The sequence below is a fragment of the Balaenoptera acutorostrata genome, chromosome 3 (genome assembly GCF_949987535.1).
Source record: "Balaenoptera acutorostrata chromosome 3, mBalAcu1.1, whole genome shotgun sequence".
Taxonomy (NCBI): domain Eukaryota; kingdom Metazoa; phylum Chordata; class Mammalia; order Artiodactyla; family Balaenopteridae; genus Balaenoptera; species Balaenoptera acutorostrata.
The window spans coordinates 36,753,327-36,772,569 of record NC_080066.1 but is presented as its reverse complement, the minus strand read 5'-3'; the positions used below and the strand labels follow the sequence as shown (position 1 = coordinate 36,772,569).

The window sequence follows — 19,243 nt, the reverse complement described above, 5'->3', positions numbered from 1 at the left end:
CACAGATGTGGAGAACAAACACATGGACACTAAGAGGGGAAAGTGGTGGGGGTGGTGTGGTGGGATGAATTGGGAGATTGGGATTGACATGTATACACTAATATGTATAGAATGGATAACTAATAAGAACCTGCTGTATAAAAAATAAATAAAATAAAATCCAAAAAAAAAAATGGTTGACCAGAAAAAAAAAAAAAAGTCCTACCCTTAACCCAATACTTCCACTTCAAGAATTTATCCTGCAGAAACCATCAAATGCACAAAAGGTGTGCAAGAATGCTTAGCACGGTGTTATTTATATTAATGAAAAATTAGAAACAACATAGATGTCCCAAATTATAGGAGGTTAATGGAATAAGTTGTGATACAAACAAACACTGGAATACTATCTAGCCATTAAAATAGTTTTGAAAAGGGATATTTGAAAACACAAGGAAAGGATCATAACAAATAAGTTTTTTAAAAAAAGATTAAAAAGAATAACACAAAAATATACTGGAACGCTATATTACGAAGAAACACACCACAACATTAACAAAATATCTTTGGTAACTCTTATTGTATAATAATCTTAGCATTCGAACAAAAAAAAAAAACACAGAGAAAGTCCTTAGATTATGGACCATTTCAAGTGCCCAATTTTACAGATCCTCAGCTATCACTCAGTACAATAATTAGTATACTAAATTAACAGTATCATTTAGATGTTATTAAAGATTATTTACAAAGATTCAGGAAAGTTCCTGTCCACTTGAAGTCTAATACACATTCATTTCCATAAATCCATAGGGGCATCTTTTATAGGATTCAGCTTCAGCTATTGCTGACGGCCAAGTCTAGGGTGTTAATCTTGACCGCTCAGGATGCCCATGCCTCCTGTTCTCTTTCCACAAGCTTCCCCAACATCCATCCATGGCTGTCCTGGCCTGGCCATTCTCCACCCCACAGCCTCCTCTCCGATCTTCCTGCCCTCAGCTCCTCCCTGACTTCCTCACCACCTGCGTGCAACCCTCATGTCAATTCCTGATCAGTAGCCATAAAACATCTCCAATGCCTTCCCACTATCCAACAATAAATAATTAAGAATGATCCACTAATGAAGAATTCCAGGTCCTCCACAGTACCTCCAAGTGCATCTCTGTTCCTCCCACTGTGCACCTCACCCCCAGGCAGGCAGACCCCTGGCTGCCTTGCATTTACATCATGCTTATCCCTAATCCCAGACCTCAGCCCCTATGTCTCGTCAGGTCTCCCTTGCCCTGTCTCTCCACACATAACTCTGTCACTAGGTCAAGGTTTCCACCTACCACTACACACCCCAATCTAGACGTCAGGAAGGCAGGCATTTTTATTTCAGGTTAAAATAGGTCCCTTTTAGTCAATTATCACACTTTTAAGTAGACAGATAACTCAGTTCCTGGCAAAGCCACATTTACGTTGGCTAAACCAGAGCTGTTGGAATACCACCTCCCACCTGACTTTGTTATAATAGGGAGACAGACGAGGACTCTCTGGCATCGATCAAGTTTTCTCTGTCATGGGCACAGGCACCTGCATTTGTCCATGAGCATCCTTCATGCAGACCTCACCTCCCAACACAGAAAGAAAACACTTCACCTTGGCATTGGTTTTTGAACCGTGACCAGAGGACATCCCAGACCAGGGACATGCATTAACTCTAATCTCATCAAACGTTTTCCATCCAAAATATATCACCACATCCTGAAAAATTCAAGAGTCTCTTACATGTCACATTCATCTCACTGTGAGCAGGCTAATAGTTGAAACAGTTTTCAAAATGCCCTACTGCATAAATTTCCTATTTCTTGTCAAAAGTGACAAGGAACAAAGAGTCTCAATCACCGATCACACTCATTCATTTTACGGACAAATTACTTACTTGGGAATGATTGCTCGAGGTCTCGATTTTCTCCTGGGATTTGTCTCTGGCTAGTCTGGCAGCTTCTTTCACCTCCTGGAATTTCTCTGCAAACTGAACGTGAAGAATTATTAGGGCTTTCCTTAACCTTACACATGGCTGATATTCAGAACCTACCTTTATTATTTTGCATTCATTTTAAGCCAATAAACTCTGTATAAATCCATAAGAAAGATTTTATTTGAGATTAAAAAGAAATGAATATAATGAATGCTTTTTCCAAAAAAACCCACTATTGGCCAAGGTCAGATCTGAATGAATTTCTAAGATACTGAAGCTAGATTTGGTGGCGAAATATTAAAAACACATACCTCTGGCTAACAGCACCTAATACAAATGCAACAAAAGAAATTTAGCTATAGCGCAAAAGGAATCTATGAAAAACTTCATAATCTCTATTGAAAGATCCAAGAACTCTTACAAGTCAATGTCATGAAAAACAAAAACATCCAAAAAGTTGAGAAGGAACAGTCCTAGATTTTAAAAGCCTAAGATATAAAATAGCAAAATGCAACGTGTAGCCTAGGACTGAGTCCTCTTTTGAACAGACCAAGTAGAAGACTTCTGGAGGGAAGGAGGGAAATGTGAGCATGGACTGGATAAGATGACACCAAGGAGTTACTTTTTTTTTTTTAAGTAAATAAATAAACCTTTTTATTTATTTATTTATTTATTTATGGCTGCTTTGGGTTTTCGTTGCTGCGCACGGGCTTTCTCTAGCTGCGGCAAGCGGGGGCTACTCTTCATTGCGGTGCGCCATCTTCTCATTGCGGTGGCTTCTCTTGTTGTGGAGCACGGGCTCTAGGCGCATGGGCTTCAGTAGTTGTGGCGCATGGGCTCAGTAGTTGTGGCTTGCGGGCCCTAGAGCATGCAAGCTTCAGTAGTTACAGCGCTCAGGCTCAGTAGTTGTGGCGCACGGGCTTTGTTGCTCCACGGAATGTGGGATCTTCCCAGACCAGGACTCGAACCCGTGTCCCCCACATTGGCAGGTGGATTCTTAACCACTGCGCCACCAGGGAAGTCCAGGAGTTATTATTAATTTTGTTAGAAGTGCTGATGATGTTGTGGTTGTTGGGAAATGTGATTCTTTAGAGATCAACACTGAAGTATGTAGGCATGAAATGTCTCAATGTCTGTAATTTACTTTAGCATACTTCAGCAACAATAAAAACAGATGAAGCAATGTGGCACAGTGTTCACTGTTAAATCTACGTGATGCGCATATGGCTGTCCATTATACTATGCTCTCTGCTTTCAAAAATGTTTTAATACTTTCTTTGTTTGTTTGTTTTAAATTTATTTATTTATTTATTTTTGGCTGTGTTGGGTCTTCGTTTCTCTGCGAGGGCTTTCTCTAGTTGCGGAAAGCGGGGGCCACTCTTCATCGCGGTGCGCGGGCCTCTCACTATCGCAGCCTCTCTTGTTGCGGAGCACAGGCTCCAGACGCGCAGGCTCAGTAGTTGTGGCTCACGGGCCTAATTGCTTCACGGCCTGTGGGATCTTCCCAGACCAGGGCTCGAACCCGTGTCCCCTGCATTGGCAGGCAGATTCTCAACCACTGAGCCACCAGGGAAGCCCCTAATATTTTCTTAAAAGAAAAAAATTCTTAAAATCCCAGGGCAATCATATCAATCACTGCTTTATAGTCACTGACAAGGCAACTGATTTCAATCAGCCAATACATTGTTTGAACAGAGAACATCCTGTGATAGCTAATGCTGACATCACACAGCAAGAGAGAGCCAAATGTTGCTGAGAAACGAAAAACAGCTGGCCAAGTGGCAAGGCCACCAACAATTCTGTGGCTTTTGCTGAGAACTCTATTTCGGAGCACAGGCCGCCCTCTGAGTGCTTCACAAAGCCAACAACAGCTGTCTGCTTTGGGAAACCTTGCCGGGTGATAGCCGTTGGTCAACCAAGCACCCAGTGGAGGCAGAGAAGGTCAGCGTGGCAACGCTGGTCTGTGTTGCTCCCACAGGCCTGTAAATAAAGCCACAGCTACAGGGCTTCACTTAACCAACCCAGAGCTGTCAGAGAAAAATCACATTACCTGTTGCTTAAAAGACATGAGGTCTAGCAAGGATGGACAAAGCACCCGCCTTCCTTTTAGGGGCCCCGTAAGTAAAAACATCATGTCATGAACTCCTTGACGGCAGGGTCCACGCTTTTCCTCTTTGCACCCTCCCCTGACACCTGGCAGAGAGCAGGCACAAATAAGTTTGTTCAGTGAATGAATGAGCTCTGGGTTACAGATTTGCACACCTCTGCCCACTTGAAAAAAAAAATCATGTCAAAGTACAGGCCGAACCTAAGGATCTAGGAAGGTACTGTGGTAAGTGTCTGGGAGTATTCTGCCCCATCTTTCTGCTTCCTAAGCTTAATTGATTGGATCAACCTAGGAACTAGATAGAGCATCACTTGGAATATGAACATTATCGCGGAAGAGATTTTGTGCAGGCACCATAAAGGCCTTTCAATCTTATTAAGACATTAAAAGACGCAACTTTTAAAAGGTATGATCTTAAATGTTTTTGTGCCCTACTATCAACTAAAAGTCAAACGTGATTTGAAGAAAACGGTAATGCATGTGGTTCTCAGTAGACACACCTGCTAATGGAGTCTCCCCATGCTGTGCTTAGGAAGGTGGGGCTGGCTGTCTCCCACAAGCATCTCAATTCACCAGGCTCCCAAACCAAAAGCACTGTTCTTTACAGACCGTCCTTGTGCCTGTCAGGGTCTCTTTCTCTCAGGGTCTTATTCGAAGTTGCTTGTAAACTAGATTGGACATGGCATCAGCCAGGGTCATGCTTATTCAGTCAACAAACATGGTCTGAGCACGACTCACACCTTCAGCAAACAAAAATTTTCACCGTGAGCTGGGCCATGCCCTAAGTTAGGTGCTGGGGTGTGAACACTGTGGAAGTATCAGATAGAGGGCGAGACTTGGGTAGCAGGAGATAGTGGCAAACAAGTCAGTAAATAAAGCCCTGCTGGGCTTTGATAGAACAAGTTGCCTCTGGATGGAGCTTGGGGGCCTCCATTCTGTCTGTCTCCTCCTACCTGACCCTGAACATCTGGGATGACCCTCAGCTCAACTCCTGGAGACTCAGCCCAGAGCACAAACGCTTCAGTTCCAATGGGCCCTTCTCTCTTTGTCCCCTGACACCCATCATGGTGGCCCCTCCAGGTGTCCCACAGTTTTGTCTTGGGTGGGCCTACTTAGTACCCTCTACCCCTAGACCCTCAGCATAGGCACATCTACAAGGTAAGGAGTTTAATGGCTTCTTAACACACGTTCTCTTGTTTGCTCCTCTCCATCCTCTGTAGGACAGGAATTCTTTTTTTTTCCTTAATATTTATTTTACTTATTTATTTGGTTGTGCCGGGTCTCAGTTGTGGCAAGCGGGCTCCTTAGTTGCTGCAGGCAGGCTCCTTAGTTGTGGCATGCTCACTCTTAGTTGCGGCACGCATGTGGGATCTAGTTCCCTGACCAGGGATCGAACACTGCATTGGGAGTGCGGAGTCTTAACCACTGTGCCATCAGGGAAGTCCCTAGGATGGGAATTCTTATGTATAGTTTCCTGAAAAGAAAATAGAGTCTTAGAGAGGTTAAAATTTGCCCATGGTCACATGGCTAGTAAATAATAAACCTGAACTTGAGCTCAGATCTGATTTCCACACAATCATCCACACATCCAGTTACTTTCGTGTGCTTATAAGAATGCCAAGAGTCTTGCCCACAGCAGTTGCTAAACATTTATTGACTGGATTTTCCATTTGCAAAGAGATGCCCTTACCTTAAAATAGAATTGTACTCACTTCCTCTTTAAAAGAAAATGCTAAAAGCTTTAACTCCAAAACAGGCCATGGGAACCTTTAAGGCAAAGACAAGGCCTGAGAATTAGAACAGCAGATACAGAATGAGGGGCCCAGGCGACAAGTTCTGATTTTACAGCTCTCCTCAGCTTCACTATTTAGCTGTTCTCTTTCTCAGTTACAAAACGGAGGCAAGGAACAACTGTCACACATACGTCAAAACACACATCCTTATAGGACCTCAAGGTGACAGTGCCACTACACAGGCAGACCTCACTTTATCGCATTTCACAGATAACCGTGTTTTTTACAAATTGAAGGCTGGTGGCAACCCTGCATCAAGCAAGTCTATCGGCACCATTTTTCCAACAGTATTTGCTCACTTCGTGTCTCTGTGTCACTAATTCTCACAGTGTTTCAAACTTTTATGGTGATCTGCCATCAGTGATCTTTGCTGTTACTAAAATTCAGTGAAGGCTCAGATAATGGTTAGCAATTATTAGCCACAACGTATTTTTTTAATTTAGGTATGTACATTGTTATTTTAGACATAATGCTAGTGCACACTTAATGGACTACAGTATAGTGTAAACATAACTTTTACACGCACTGCGAAGCCAAAAAACTTGTGTGACTTGCTTTATTGCAAGATTTGCTTTATTGCGGTGGTCTGGAGCCAAATTCACAATATCTCCAAGGCACGCCTGTGAACAGTTACAGCCTAGAACATCTCAAAAAAGGGGAAAAAAGGACATGTATTCTCGACTCCTAGGGATGAGATAAGACACTCGGTTAGAATGTACAGTCTTACTATGCACTCACAGCTACCCTGAGGTCCTCTTACTACTGTCAGTATACAAATGGGGCACAGATGGGTTTCGAAACTGGCCAAAGTCACACTGGGACTGAACACAGGCCATGTGAAGCCAGTGCTGGACACTCCGGGGTCCTATGATTTACCTGCTTAACTGCTACCTTAGCTAAGATGCCCAACTCTGACACTTATCAGCCTTTCAAATGCAGGCAAATGAACTGCTCTGCACCTTGGTTTCTTCATCTATGAAATGTGGATACTAATACAACCTCCATGAATCACTGGAGGATGAGAGATGGGGTTTTGCTGGGTGTAGAATAGGGGTTCAACAGAGAGAAGCACAGCTTCTCTGGCCTTGATTGGACTTAAACCACGAACTTTGGTAAAAGAATGCCGCAAAAGGGTGAATTCATGCATTCAAAAATATTAACTAGTTATCTCTATGCGCTAGGGACTGTGCTGGGTACACTGAAATACCCAAGAAAGACTTGGTTCCTGTGCTCAAAGGAATTCTGAGTCTGTAGAGGATTTCGTTTTATATTCAAATGGGTGAGAATCAAAAGAATTTTTATCAGAAAATAAGCTTAAAATGTAATGAAGTAGGATAAGCCCTATCAGATACATTTTAGGTAAATAAATAATCATTTAAAAAGAGGTGGCATTATGGGAATAGGCCCTACCATTTATATAAAAATTAGCTATGACAAAGGAGGAATCATAAATTAATGGAGAAAATTATTCAAAAATATGATTGAGATAATTTTGGTAAACTGAGGGGAAATGAATTTAAATCCTTATGCAAACCAGTAGCATGATAAATCAATGATGGGTTAAAGGGGTAAGTATTTTTTTTTAAATCTGGATGCAAGCAGAGTTGAACATTCATCAGACTTCTGCTTGAGGGGTGAGAGGGTAATTTTCTAAACTTGTAAGAAACAAAAGAAAATCACAAAAGTGACAGACTTGACTGCCTAACAATTCAAAGCTTTTGAATATAAAAAGAAAAAAAAAAAACTAAATCAGAAGGGAAACAACAGCCTGGGGGAAATATCTATAGCTAGGCCAGTACAACAGAAAAAGGGCCATTATCTTTAGTATAGAAAGAGTTTGTACAAATTGAAAAGGAAAATATGAAAACCCCAATAGATAAATGGCAAAATTCAGGAATAAAACACATAACAAGTAAACAATTTATAGAGAAGATCGTTCAGCCTTGCTGGAAATGCAAAGCAAAATAATGAGGCACCATTCTTTGCCTGCTGAATTAGCAAACGCTAAAAACAATTATAATATCCTGTGCTGGCAAAGGTATTCCTGGCAGCATTGTGACTGGTACAGCCCCACTGAGAAGCAATTTGGAAATATGTATCGTAAGTGAGAAAAAAATGTTCCTACCCACTGACCTAGTGAGATCACTTTTGGGAAACTATTCTTCAAAAATAATTGGGAACATGAAAAAAATAAGGCCTTCAATATAAAGATGTTAATCCTAGCATTATCTACAATCATGAAAAACTGGAAGCAATCCAGGGAGCCCTGGGAGAAGGATGGGAGGTTTCCACTCACAGCCTCCAACTGTTGGAATGAAAGCAGTCCTCACTGAGCGAGGTGCCAGATGACCGTCCTTTGGTGAAAAAGCCCCTCTCTCCAAGTCTTAAGCTTTCTCATATTTCCCCCCTTATTATAAAAAAAGCACACATGCTTGTACATTTAGTAAGTATAATTTAGGAAAAAATATCTTTTTAAAACCTATAGTCCCATCATCCAGAGATAAGCACTAACCACATAAACTTTTGATTTTTTCCTATCTGTATACATGCATCCACTACACATAGCCGTTAAAAAATAGAATACTGTACATCTGCTTTTATAGCTACTTTTGATATTAACAATATGACAATATTTCCATGCACTTATATGATCTTCTATTACATTACCTGAATTGCTGCACAATATCACCCTGAAGGATATACTGGAGTTTAGTTAACTAATTTCCTATGGCTGGACATTTAGGCTGGTGTTTTTGTCTTTTTGTTTTTGCTATTATAAATGATGCTGCAAGGAAAATTCTTGTAGCTAATTCTCTGGACACAGTTACAATTATTTCCTTAGAATAGATTCCTACAAATAAAACTCATGGATCAAAGGACATGTCAAACCACAAATGTTTCTTAATATATGCCAAATTCTCATGTCTTTACTTATTAGGATCATTTTCTATAGTTTTTAAATGTGTGGTAATAATTTTGTAATCAAAATCATCATCATCATCATATTATGACAGAAAATGAAAGACTATTGTTTTATTTCATTTGTGACATTTTTTGGCCTTGGTCTTTGAAGACCCTAGGGCAGACGCTACCTATTTGCTTATTCAAAATCCATTTCTTGGGCTTCCCTGGTGGCGCAGTGGTTGAGAATCTGCCTGCCAATGCAGGGGACACGGGTTTGAGCCCTGGTCTGGGAAGATCCCACATGCCACGGAGCAACTAGGCCCGTAAGTCACAATTACTGAGCCTGCGCGTCTGGAGCCTGTGCTCCACAACAAGAGAGGCCGCGATAGTGAGAGGCCCGCGCACCGTGATGAAGAGTGGCCCCCACTTGCCACAACTAGAGAAAGCCCTCGCACAGAAACGAAGACCCAACACAGCCATAAATTTAAAAAAAAATGAATAAATAAATCCATGTCTTCTTTTCCCTTAGCTTAACAGAATCTCAATTTGTCTAGAGCAGGACATTTCCCAGGTGGTAGAGAATGAGAACTGATTTAAGCTGATCATGGTAAGACATTTGTCTGCCTCTTTTTTTTTTTTTTTTCCTGAAGGTGGGTGTGGGAGGGTGGCCTAGGGACCCAAGACTGATAACAGTATCCCAAAAAGAAATCTGCCAAGGGAGTTTACAGGGATGGTTGTGGTACCACCCTCCTGCCACGAATGCAGATGTGATGGATAGAGCTTAAGAAGCCATTTTATCATCATGAGGAAAAGGACAGTCAAAGAAACCAAACACACAGAGCCCTACACCCAATATCATGGAGCCACTGTACTAATGCTGGCAACTGCCTGCCTTCTCTTTTCACCAAAGGACTTCTCTTTTGTATGAAAAGCATAAGCCCTCTTTGTTACTTGCAGCCAAAAACATTCTAACTAAAACATTTCAAAAGAATGATCAATATCCCCCACTGAAAGAAAAATTAGCCTTTTAAATCACAAAGGTAGGAGATAGGGCAATGCTCTCACAACTACACTGAGTTAATGAAGTGAGCATAAGAACACAAATTTGAACTTGAAATGACATAACTGAAAAGGGTCAAAAGCAAATGCCACGTATGGGTCAGGGTTTAGATGGATCAATCACAGAGCACTAGCAACTCCACCCTGGATCACTCCCCTTCGTGGCAGAATGTGCTTCCTTCTGCCTGCAATGAATGAGATGGAGACAAACATCTCAGGGTCATATGCCAGAAACCATCTAAACTTTAACAACTGGTTCATTCTTACACTTGGTTCTCCTTCCTTTGATCTCTTCAGAAGCCCTTCCTTTTGTCAGAACACGTAAGTCGCTTTTCAACATTCTTCAGTAGGCTGAGGCGTTATGCCCTCTCCAGCGGGTGGACAGAGTCCCAGCTTACCTCTGGGAAAATGCAGCTCCTGTTATTTTGGAAAGCCTATATAAAGAGCAGAAAGTGTCCCTGTAATACTTTCTGGATTTTGGTGTGAAGTGGTCCTTATAAAGGGAGCAGTAAAGACAAAGGTATCTACCTATTTTCCTCCTGGGGGGGTAAAAAGAGAAGTGTGTATAAAGTGTTCTTAAATGAAAACATCCACACTGGTGTCCCTTTTTCTCGCCTAGTTATAGTGTTTGATTACCAATTCCCCTTTCAGGTCTGTGGGCGGCTGCTCTGTGAAGTCGAGAATATTCAGCCACAGCTGTCCTCTCAGCAACACACCTCGGGAACCAGTTAGGCCCAAGTTCCTCTGTGCTAACTAACTGCCACTTGTAGAGACTGCCAGCCTCACGTCATGGTAATTTATCAGTGTGTGGTTAATCGTTCCCTTCAAAGGGGAGGGGAGAAGTTGATTTGAAACATTCTGAACAAAGGAGACATCTGAGGGCTTCTTTGATACGGCTTTGTGACAATGGCAGGTCACAGTCACAAAGCAGGACTCCAATGCCGCTGGAGGAGACCGGGTAACTCGGGAAGACAGGGCACTCCCCTTTAATGATAGGACATTTTCTTCCATCTGGGAAAAATTAGAAGTGGTCACACCTGGAAGCAGGCGTAGCCCAGGGTCTCTTCAGTTCTCAGGGGCACAAAGAATGGAACTTTAGCAACTTGTTCTCATTTTTGTTCTGAGTTCTCCCTCCTTTCAATTCTTTTCATTGATACGCTACCCCTTTATCCTTCCTATCTACTTTGAGTCCTCCAAAGACTGAAGAAATTGTTCCAGGCACTTGAGAGTAACCCTCAAACCATCCTGGGCTTCCGTGAAGAACTCCAGCCCTGGGTGAGATCAGGGGCAGTAGAGCCAAGGTGGGCCCAGCCAGGACCCGGTCGCTGACAGAGGCCCCCCATTTGACCCTGCCCAGCAGTCTGAGGCTTCCAGGCCTATCAGTCTGGATATGAGACACTTGGCAGGGGAGGCATTGCTCCCACCACCCCTCTTCTCCCCACCAGGCACTTCTTCAGAGGGAAAAGGCATGCAATTCCCGAGAGCCACTTCAGACAGAGGTTCTGGTTAATTATTCTTTCAACAAATCACCATCATACTTGCTTCCACTTTGTAGAAATTCACTCTGATCCTCACAGCACCTATTCCTCTTCCTCATTTCAGACAATGGCATCACATCAGCCATCCATCACCACCCCAGTCTTTGCCTCCCACATCGACTCACCGAGTTCCACCAGTTTAGCTCCTCAGTATTTCTTAAATCTCTCCAACTCTTACACAAGCCCTCATCATCTCTGATCTGGACTAACACAAGCTAATCTGTCTTGATGCCAGAAAAAAATCCACCTAAAATGCAAATCTGATCATTTTCTTTCTTGGCTTAAAATCTTTCACAGGCCATGGGATATAGTCCAGAAACTCTGGCATGACACAGAAGACCTTCCAACAGCTGGCCTCTATCAGCCTTACCCACCCCCAAAACCTGGGCACCCTGTGAACTGTTTGCAGCTTCCCACACACAGTGTCAGGATTTTGCTTGTGCTCCTCCCGTTGTCCAGAGGATGATGGAAAAGGGAAATCCTCCCTGTGGCACGACGTGGAACATCTCATTGTCCGGTGTGCACAGGAGAGGTGACCTGGAGTTGGAGTCTACACTGAACCCTGGGGAAGTGGTTAAGGGCCTAGCTGCATGGGAGGGATTGGGAAGAAACCAAGTTGGAGGGGTAGTGACAAAGAGATCTGGGAAATGGCTACAACAATGGGCCCAAATCGAACCAGAGCCTGGAGATATTCACGTTCCCCATGAATGCTTGCAATGGACTGAAAGTCTGTGTCTCCCTCAAATTCATATGTGGCAATCCTAACCCTCAGTGCAATGGACTAGGAGGTGGAGCCTTTGGGAGGTGACTGGGTCATAAGGATGGAGCCCTCATGGATGGGAATAATGCCCTTATTAAAAAAACCGCAGAGAGCATTCTTGCCCTCTTTTCATCAAGTGAGAACACAATGAAAAGCTGACAGTTTGCAACCTGGAAGAGGGCCTTCACCTGACCTGACCATGCTGGCTCCCTGATCTCAGACTCCAGCCTCCAGAACTATGAGAGGCTGTCCACAGCAAAGGAGTCCATAAACAAGACAAAAAGACCACCCTCAGAATGTGAGAAAATATTTGCAAACGAAGCAACTGACAAAGGATTAATCTCCAAGATAAACAAACAGCTCATGCAGCTCAATATCAAAAAAGAAAAAAAAAAAAAAGGGCAGAAGACGTAAATAGATATTTCTCCAAAGAAGACATACAGATGGCCAAGAGGCACATGAAAAGATGCTCAACATCACTAATTATTAGAGAAATGCAAATCAAAACTACAATGGGATATCATCTCACACCGGTCAGAATGGGTATCATCAGAAAATCTACAAACAATAAATGCTGGAAAGGGTATGGAGAAAAGGGAACCCTCTTGCACTGTTGGTGGGAATGTAAATTGATACAGCCACTATGGAGAACAGTATGGAGGTTCCTTAAAAAACTAAAAATAGGGCTTCCCTGGTGGCGCAGTGGTTGAGAATCTGCCTGCCAATGCAGGGGACACGGGTTTGAGCCCTGGTCTGGGAGGATCCCACATGCCGCGGAGTGGCTGGGCCCGTGAGCCACAATTACTGAGCCTGCGCGTCTGGAGCCTGTGCTCCGCAACAAGAGGGGCCGCGATAGTGAGAGGCCCGCGCACCGTGATGAAGAGTGGCCCCCACTTGCCGCAACTAGAGAGAGCCCTCGCACAGAAACGAAGACCTAACACAGCCATAAAAAAAAAAAAAAAAAAAGGCATCATGGCTTTAAAAAAAAAAAAAACACTAAAAATAGAACTACCATATGACCCGGCAATCCCATTACTGGGCATATACCCTGAGAAAACCATAATTCAAAAAGACACATGCACCCTAATGTTCACTGCAGCACTATTTACAATAGCCAGGACATGGAAGCAACCTAAATGTCCATCAACAGAGGAATGGATAAAGAAGATGTGGTACATATATACAACGCAACATTACTCAGCCATAAAAAGGAATGAAACTGGGTCATTTGTAGATACGTGGATGGACCTAGAGACTGTCATACAGAGTGAAGTAAGAAAGAGAAAGACAAATATATATTAACGCATATATGTGGAATCTAGAAAAATGGTATAGATGATCTTATACCATTTTTATGCAAAGCAGAAACCGAGGCACAGACGTAGAGAACAAATGTATGGATACCGAGGGGGAAAGGGGGGGGTGGGAGGAACTGAGAGATTGGGATTGACATATATACACTATTGATACTATGTATAAAATAGATGACTAATGAGGACCTATTGTATAGCACAGGGAACTCTACTCAATGCTCTGTGGTGACCTAAATGGGAAGGAAATCCAAAAAAGAGGGGATATACATATACGTAGAGCTGATTCACTTTGCTGTACAGCAGAAACTAACACAACATTGTAAAGCAACTATACTCCAACAAAAATTAATTATAAAAAAAAAAGAACTGTGAGAGGCTGTTGCTTAAATACCTAGTCTAAGGTATTTTGTTATAATAGCTTGAACAGACCAAGACAACGCTCTTCTGAAGCCTCCACCCTCCAGCAAAAAGAATCCTTAGAACTAGGGGCAGGAAGGCTGCTCTATGGCTACCCAGTCATCCTCTTCCCCAGGCAGCCTGGCACTTGCTCAAAAGGCTTATGGACACACTGGCCTTGGTGCTGGGGAGAGAATGTGGTGTGGCCTTGACAATACCCACTCCTGACTTCAGGTGGTGTGGCCACCCTGACTTCTGGCCCCGTTGAGTATCAACTGCCAACAGCAGTGACCCACCCTGAGGCCCTGATTCTGCATCACACTTCTAAGTGACCAGCCAGCTCCCTGGTGGAAAGCTGATTACGCTGGGCCCTTCCTCCAGAGCACACAGTAATTTACCCTCACCAGGACAGACATTTACCATGAACTGTCATGCCTCCCGGCCCCCCGACCCGCAGGCAGACTTACTTAATGCCTTCTGTACCACACAGCACCACCTCCAACCAACCAACCAACCAACTTCTCTGCAAATGAAATGAAGCAAGGTCTACTCGCCACAGGATTCTTGATCCTCCCACAAACCTTATCAGCAGAAGCAGCAGGCCTTCCAGAACTCTGCTGTGCTGCCTGCTAGAACACCACATCTTGCAGAGCTGTGGGACGTGATGCTTCTCCTCAGAGCCGCAGTCCAGGGACTGAGGGATCAGGGAGATGACATCTCCCATGTTTATACCCCACGAGCTACCCTTAAGATTTCTGCTTCCTGCCCCATGCTGCTGAGCCCGGGCGATCTGGAGATTTTAGTACCCAGGAAAGAATGCTTGTACAAGTGGGTGGCATAAGAGGATGTGTGGCATGCCACCAGGCCATTTTGGGTTTCTTGGGCTTCTAGGGAACAGCATCCTCATAGGTGGGGATGCAGAGGAGGACAGACTGTGGGGTACCCTTCCTTAGGGGGCTTGTTTGTGGCTGGGTCTGTGGGCTGGAAGCCTCCTTAGAAATGTGCACGTGTGTGTATGTGGTGTACACACACACATGCACACACACTGGACAAATGAAAGGTGCATTTAGCAAGTTCCTGCCAGGGTGGCTTCCTGATTCATCTTAATCCCCCTGTGAAAATAGTCTTTAGTATACACAGGGAACCCAAGCAACCAAGTCTGTACTAAGCAGCTCTGTCATTTCCCCAGGCGTCTGGAATTCTGTAAGGCCCTCTGGGGACGGGACCACAGCTCTGCATCCTTGGTGCCCAGCACGGTGTCGGCACAGCAGGAGCTCAATAAACACCTGCCCAGCAGTCAGTGGGATGGTCAAGGCAATGGTCTAGAACTCCTTTAGCCAAGATTCCCAGAGCCAGCCTGGCTCCAGCCCTTCCTGGATTTTCAACTCTCTCTTGGATTCCTTGAGATACTCTGATAGTCTTCCAATAAGTTCTTGTGTCACATAAACTAGGCAGTCTTGCTTTTTGTTTTTGTTTTTGTTTTGTTTTTTTGGCTGCGTCGAGACACGAGGGATCTTAGTTCCCCGACCAGGGATTGAACCCGGGTCCCCTGCAGTGGAAGCACGGAGCCCTAACCACTGGACCGCCAGGCAAGTCCCTAGTCAGTCTTGCTTTTAACCAGTACATTTTCAATACCTACACAGGACTCTCCACCATCCTAAAAGGAAGCCTATTCTCCTAAAACAAGCTTCTGGCCCCTTCAATCGGCTAGGTGAGGCCTCTCAGAGGTGGTCAGTTTGTTTCCTCAGTCCTTGGGCTTCTCCAAGTCTGTGGTCAGTCATGCTCTGCTCCTCAACACCTTTTTAACTATCCACAGAATGTGTCCCAGACCCCTTGGAAATCAAAGCAAAGCTATGAACGCTCTCCCTAGAAAAAAAGCAACACACACACAAAACACTGTGTGACATTTTAAGGGTTGTGGGGACTCCAAGTTAAGAACTTATGATCCTATGACATATAAGAAATATATACCTTGTCTTCCTCCACGGTTCCTGGCTCACAGTTCCTGAGCACTAAGAGCAATGGAAGCATCTTTTGTCACAATATTTGGTCTCTTGTCCTTAGTTCTGAGTTCAGAGCCGTAAAGGTGAAATGGGTATCTTATTATTCATAACAAGCCCCTTTCCGTCAAAACTGGGTTTATGTCAATGAGGTGACTTTTGCAAAGGACCTAAGGATGGGGGCTGGTTGCCAGGGTAACCAATCATGAATAGAGGGGTGAAACTTTCAGTCCCTCTGGGGAGGGGAGAGGGCTGGAGGCTGAATCAATCACCAGTGGTCAGTGATGGTATCAATCATGCCTAATTAATAAAGCCTCCATAAAACCCTAAAAGGATGGGTTTGGAGAGCTTCCAGGTGGGTGAACATGTAGAGATTTGGGGAGAGTGGCAGACCTCAGAAGGGGCGTGGAAGCTCCGTCCTTTCCCCATACCTTGCCCTATGTCTCTTCCATCCAGCTGTTCCTGAGTTATACCCCTTTATAACAAACTGGTAACCTAGTAAGTAAAATGTTTCTCTGAGTTCTATAAGCAGCTCTAGCAAATTAATTGAACCTTAGGAGGGGGTCATTGGAACCTCTGATCTATAGCCGGTTAGTCAGAAGTACAGGTGACACCCTGGGCTTACAACTGAAGCCTGAAGTTGGGGGGATCTTGCAGGACTGAGCCCTTCACCTGTGGGATTGGATGCTTCCTCCATGTAGGCAGTGTCAGAATCAAGTTGCATCACAGGACACCCATCTGGGGTCTGAGAAGTGCTTGGTGCTTCGGGGAACCCCCCCATGCCCCCACCCACATGCATGTTGGAAATTGGGAGCAGAAACCTTTTAAAACTCTTCCTGAGCGTCACCTTACTCCCCCTCTCTGAGGGTTCCAACCAGAGTCAGGGACACTGATGGCTGTCAGACACACCCTGGGTGCAGGGGCGGGGCGGACACCTGGGGAAGGAACGACTGGCAAAGCTGCGTCCTGAGGCTACACCTCAGGCTGTGAAGCAGCATTGTTAGAGATGTTTTCCTTCTCTAAACAACATCTCCATTTTCAAGGAAACTGGTGTTTCTAAAAGGTCCTCTGGTTTGGCAGCCCTGCAGCGCCAGAGGGGAGAAAACTGAAGGCCAGAGAGGAAACTGCTCACCCAGTAGCAGCAGCACTGGATCCCTCAGCAGGCAATGACCTACTGAATGAGAAGAGCGTTGGACATGGCACCCAGGGCGCTGCGGGAGGGACCACGTTACCTTCGTCAGCTGCTGCTCCGAGGAAAACCCCAAACCAAACACCGTGTTGGCTCTGCTGTCGGCCCACTGCCCAAATTTCTGCGATGTTTTGGTGAAAGTCATATTGGGTGTGATTGTGCTGTTTATGATCACCTGCAGCGAAACAGCCCAAAGAGTCGACATTTAAACACTGAATTAGACACCGAAGTCACTCCTTAAAAAAAATCCTCTGTTGGCAAAGCTAGTAGGTAAAGCCTGCATCCCCACTGCTATGTCTGGTCCTGAGTCCTTCCTCTCTTGGCACATCCCACGCTGAGTCATATACACACAACCGTGACAACAGGCAATTTCAGAGACTTAAAAACAGACAGTCAGCCTAAAATAAGATCTCACAAGTTATCAGTGGGAGAAAGTCTCTCCTAAGTAGAGAACCGTTTCCAAAACTGCTACTTATTTCCCCAAAGCTGTCGCACATCCGATTGCCCTTAACGGCCAGCCATGTCACACATCCTCTGAAGAACCACGCTGCCTACCTTTTTAAGTGCCTGGAGCCCTGGGGTCCAGATCAAACCATTTAAAATTTCCATGAGCAATGGGGGCTTGCTGCTTCCCCACGGGAAAGGAAAGGTACACTCTAATTGGGATAATTTGTGGAGGGTTAATTTACAGACTGATTAGACAAGTGTGAGCTGGGTGTATGGACAGTGCAGGGACCTGGTGCTAGCTGCTGCCACCTCTCCTTGGCTTTAAAGGAAGAGGGGGTGAAGAGGCTATGGGACGTGGAAGGAGAGAGTCATGGAGCACAGGCTGCCTTAACGAGACAGGAGACCTTCTGTTGAGGGACACAGCAGCACATGGTGACCTCACAAGAGGGGGAGCCAGTGGGACAAATGCCTTCGCCTCTGCCGTTCTGATTTCCCACCACTGGCCAAACCCAACCAGAAGCCAGAGGCCCCACAACACCACTGATGTCATCTGTGGGTCAGCCCGTCAAGGACCAGAGCAGGGTGAAGAAGAGTAGAGGATGAATGTGGAGGTGAAAGGATGATATCCAGCACACAGTACATTCATTCATTCAACAAACATTCACTGAACATTCACTATATGCCTGGTATTCTGCTAACCAAAGACACAAAGAGGAAGGAGTCAAGATTCCTGGTCTTCAAGTTGCAGGTAGTCAGGAAGAGGGTAGAGACATGTAAGTAATCACTAAACAATTGATCAGTGTTATAAAGTATCAATAACAGGCTCACTCGGCAGAAATCCTTGGCGGCCTGAATACTAAATACTAAATTACTGAAGACTAAAAAACTACTTATATCAGCTCTTAAGCCTTACAACAAGCCTATGAGGTATGACTACCACCTTCATTTCACAGGAGAAACTGAGTTGGCAAGTAGCAAAGCCTAGAGGTAAAACACAGATTGTCTGACTCAAAGTCCTGTATTCTGAACTTCTGTATGACGTGCTTCTCATGTTATACATGACGGCTCCTGTTCTTGCCCCAGCTATGAAGTACTGATGCCTTCACCGCACTCCAGGTTGCCTTTCCTTCCTGTGCTAGTTCCTTTAATTCCCAAGACTGTGTGAGCTAAGACACTTTATCACATGTTTTTCAGATAACTGAATGCAACAGTTAGTAAAGAGCTCTACCTGCTGTCACCAGACACTATCAAGAAATGGGGGCAGGGGAGGGAGGTGTGGAAAATGCAGATCTAAACCAGAGGCAAGTACAAAGTAAGGCATCTGGGACCTCGAAGGCTGGCTGGGTTCTGGCTCAGCCCCAGGCAGGACCGATGGAGTGGAACCAAGGCAGGCCAAGGGAAGGCATGTGGTTGGGAGCTGGATCAGAGTGGATCATGTGATCCCAGGAAGCCAACCCTGATCACCTCTCAATTTACCAGAATCCTGGGAGGGCAAAGCAATGACCACACCCATTCTAAATCTTTCTGCTCCTCACAACAGAGCTCTGCCCCTAGGTCAACTTCCACACCCTCTCCCTGAAGCCCCCTTGAAAGGCAGAGGACAGAGGCTGACACACCTCTGAAGCCTGTCCCAAACAGGCTGTCCCACTGTCAGTCAAGCTGGAATAAGAATGGTAATGCCCACTGGTCATCTTTAGATGGCTTTAGAACTTAACAGTTCCTAAGGTAGTTTTTCAGTCTTTCATCTGATCCCCATTTTTACAGATGGGGAAACTGATGCTCAACAAGCTCCAATGAC

At 44.6% G+C, this 19,243-nt stretch overlaps 1 protein-coding gene across 4 annotated transcripts in view; it reads right to left on the bottom strand.

Annotated features, from left to right (window-relative positions):
• The window catches only part of HOMER2 (homer scaffold protein 2), a 96,752-nt gene that overhangs the window by 16,447 nt on the left and 61,062 nt on the right, over positions 1-19,243 (bottom strand). For 3 of the 4 annotated variants that reach the window (XM_057544192.1, XM_057544191.1, XM_057544193.1), the window contains exons 3-4: positions 17,042-17,173; positions 1,901-1,993 (exon numbers count right to left, since the gene is read on the bottom strand). In XM_057544192.1, coding sequence (XP_057400175.1) covers positions 1,901-1,993; positions 17,042-17,173 — 225 coding nt within the window. The remainder of the gene's footprint in view (positions 1-1,900; positions 1,994-17,041; positions 17,174-19,243) is intronic. The other variant, XM_057544194.1, reaches the window with a different exon arrangement.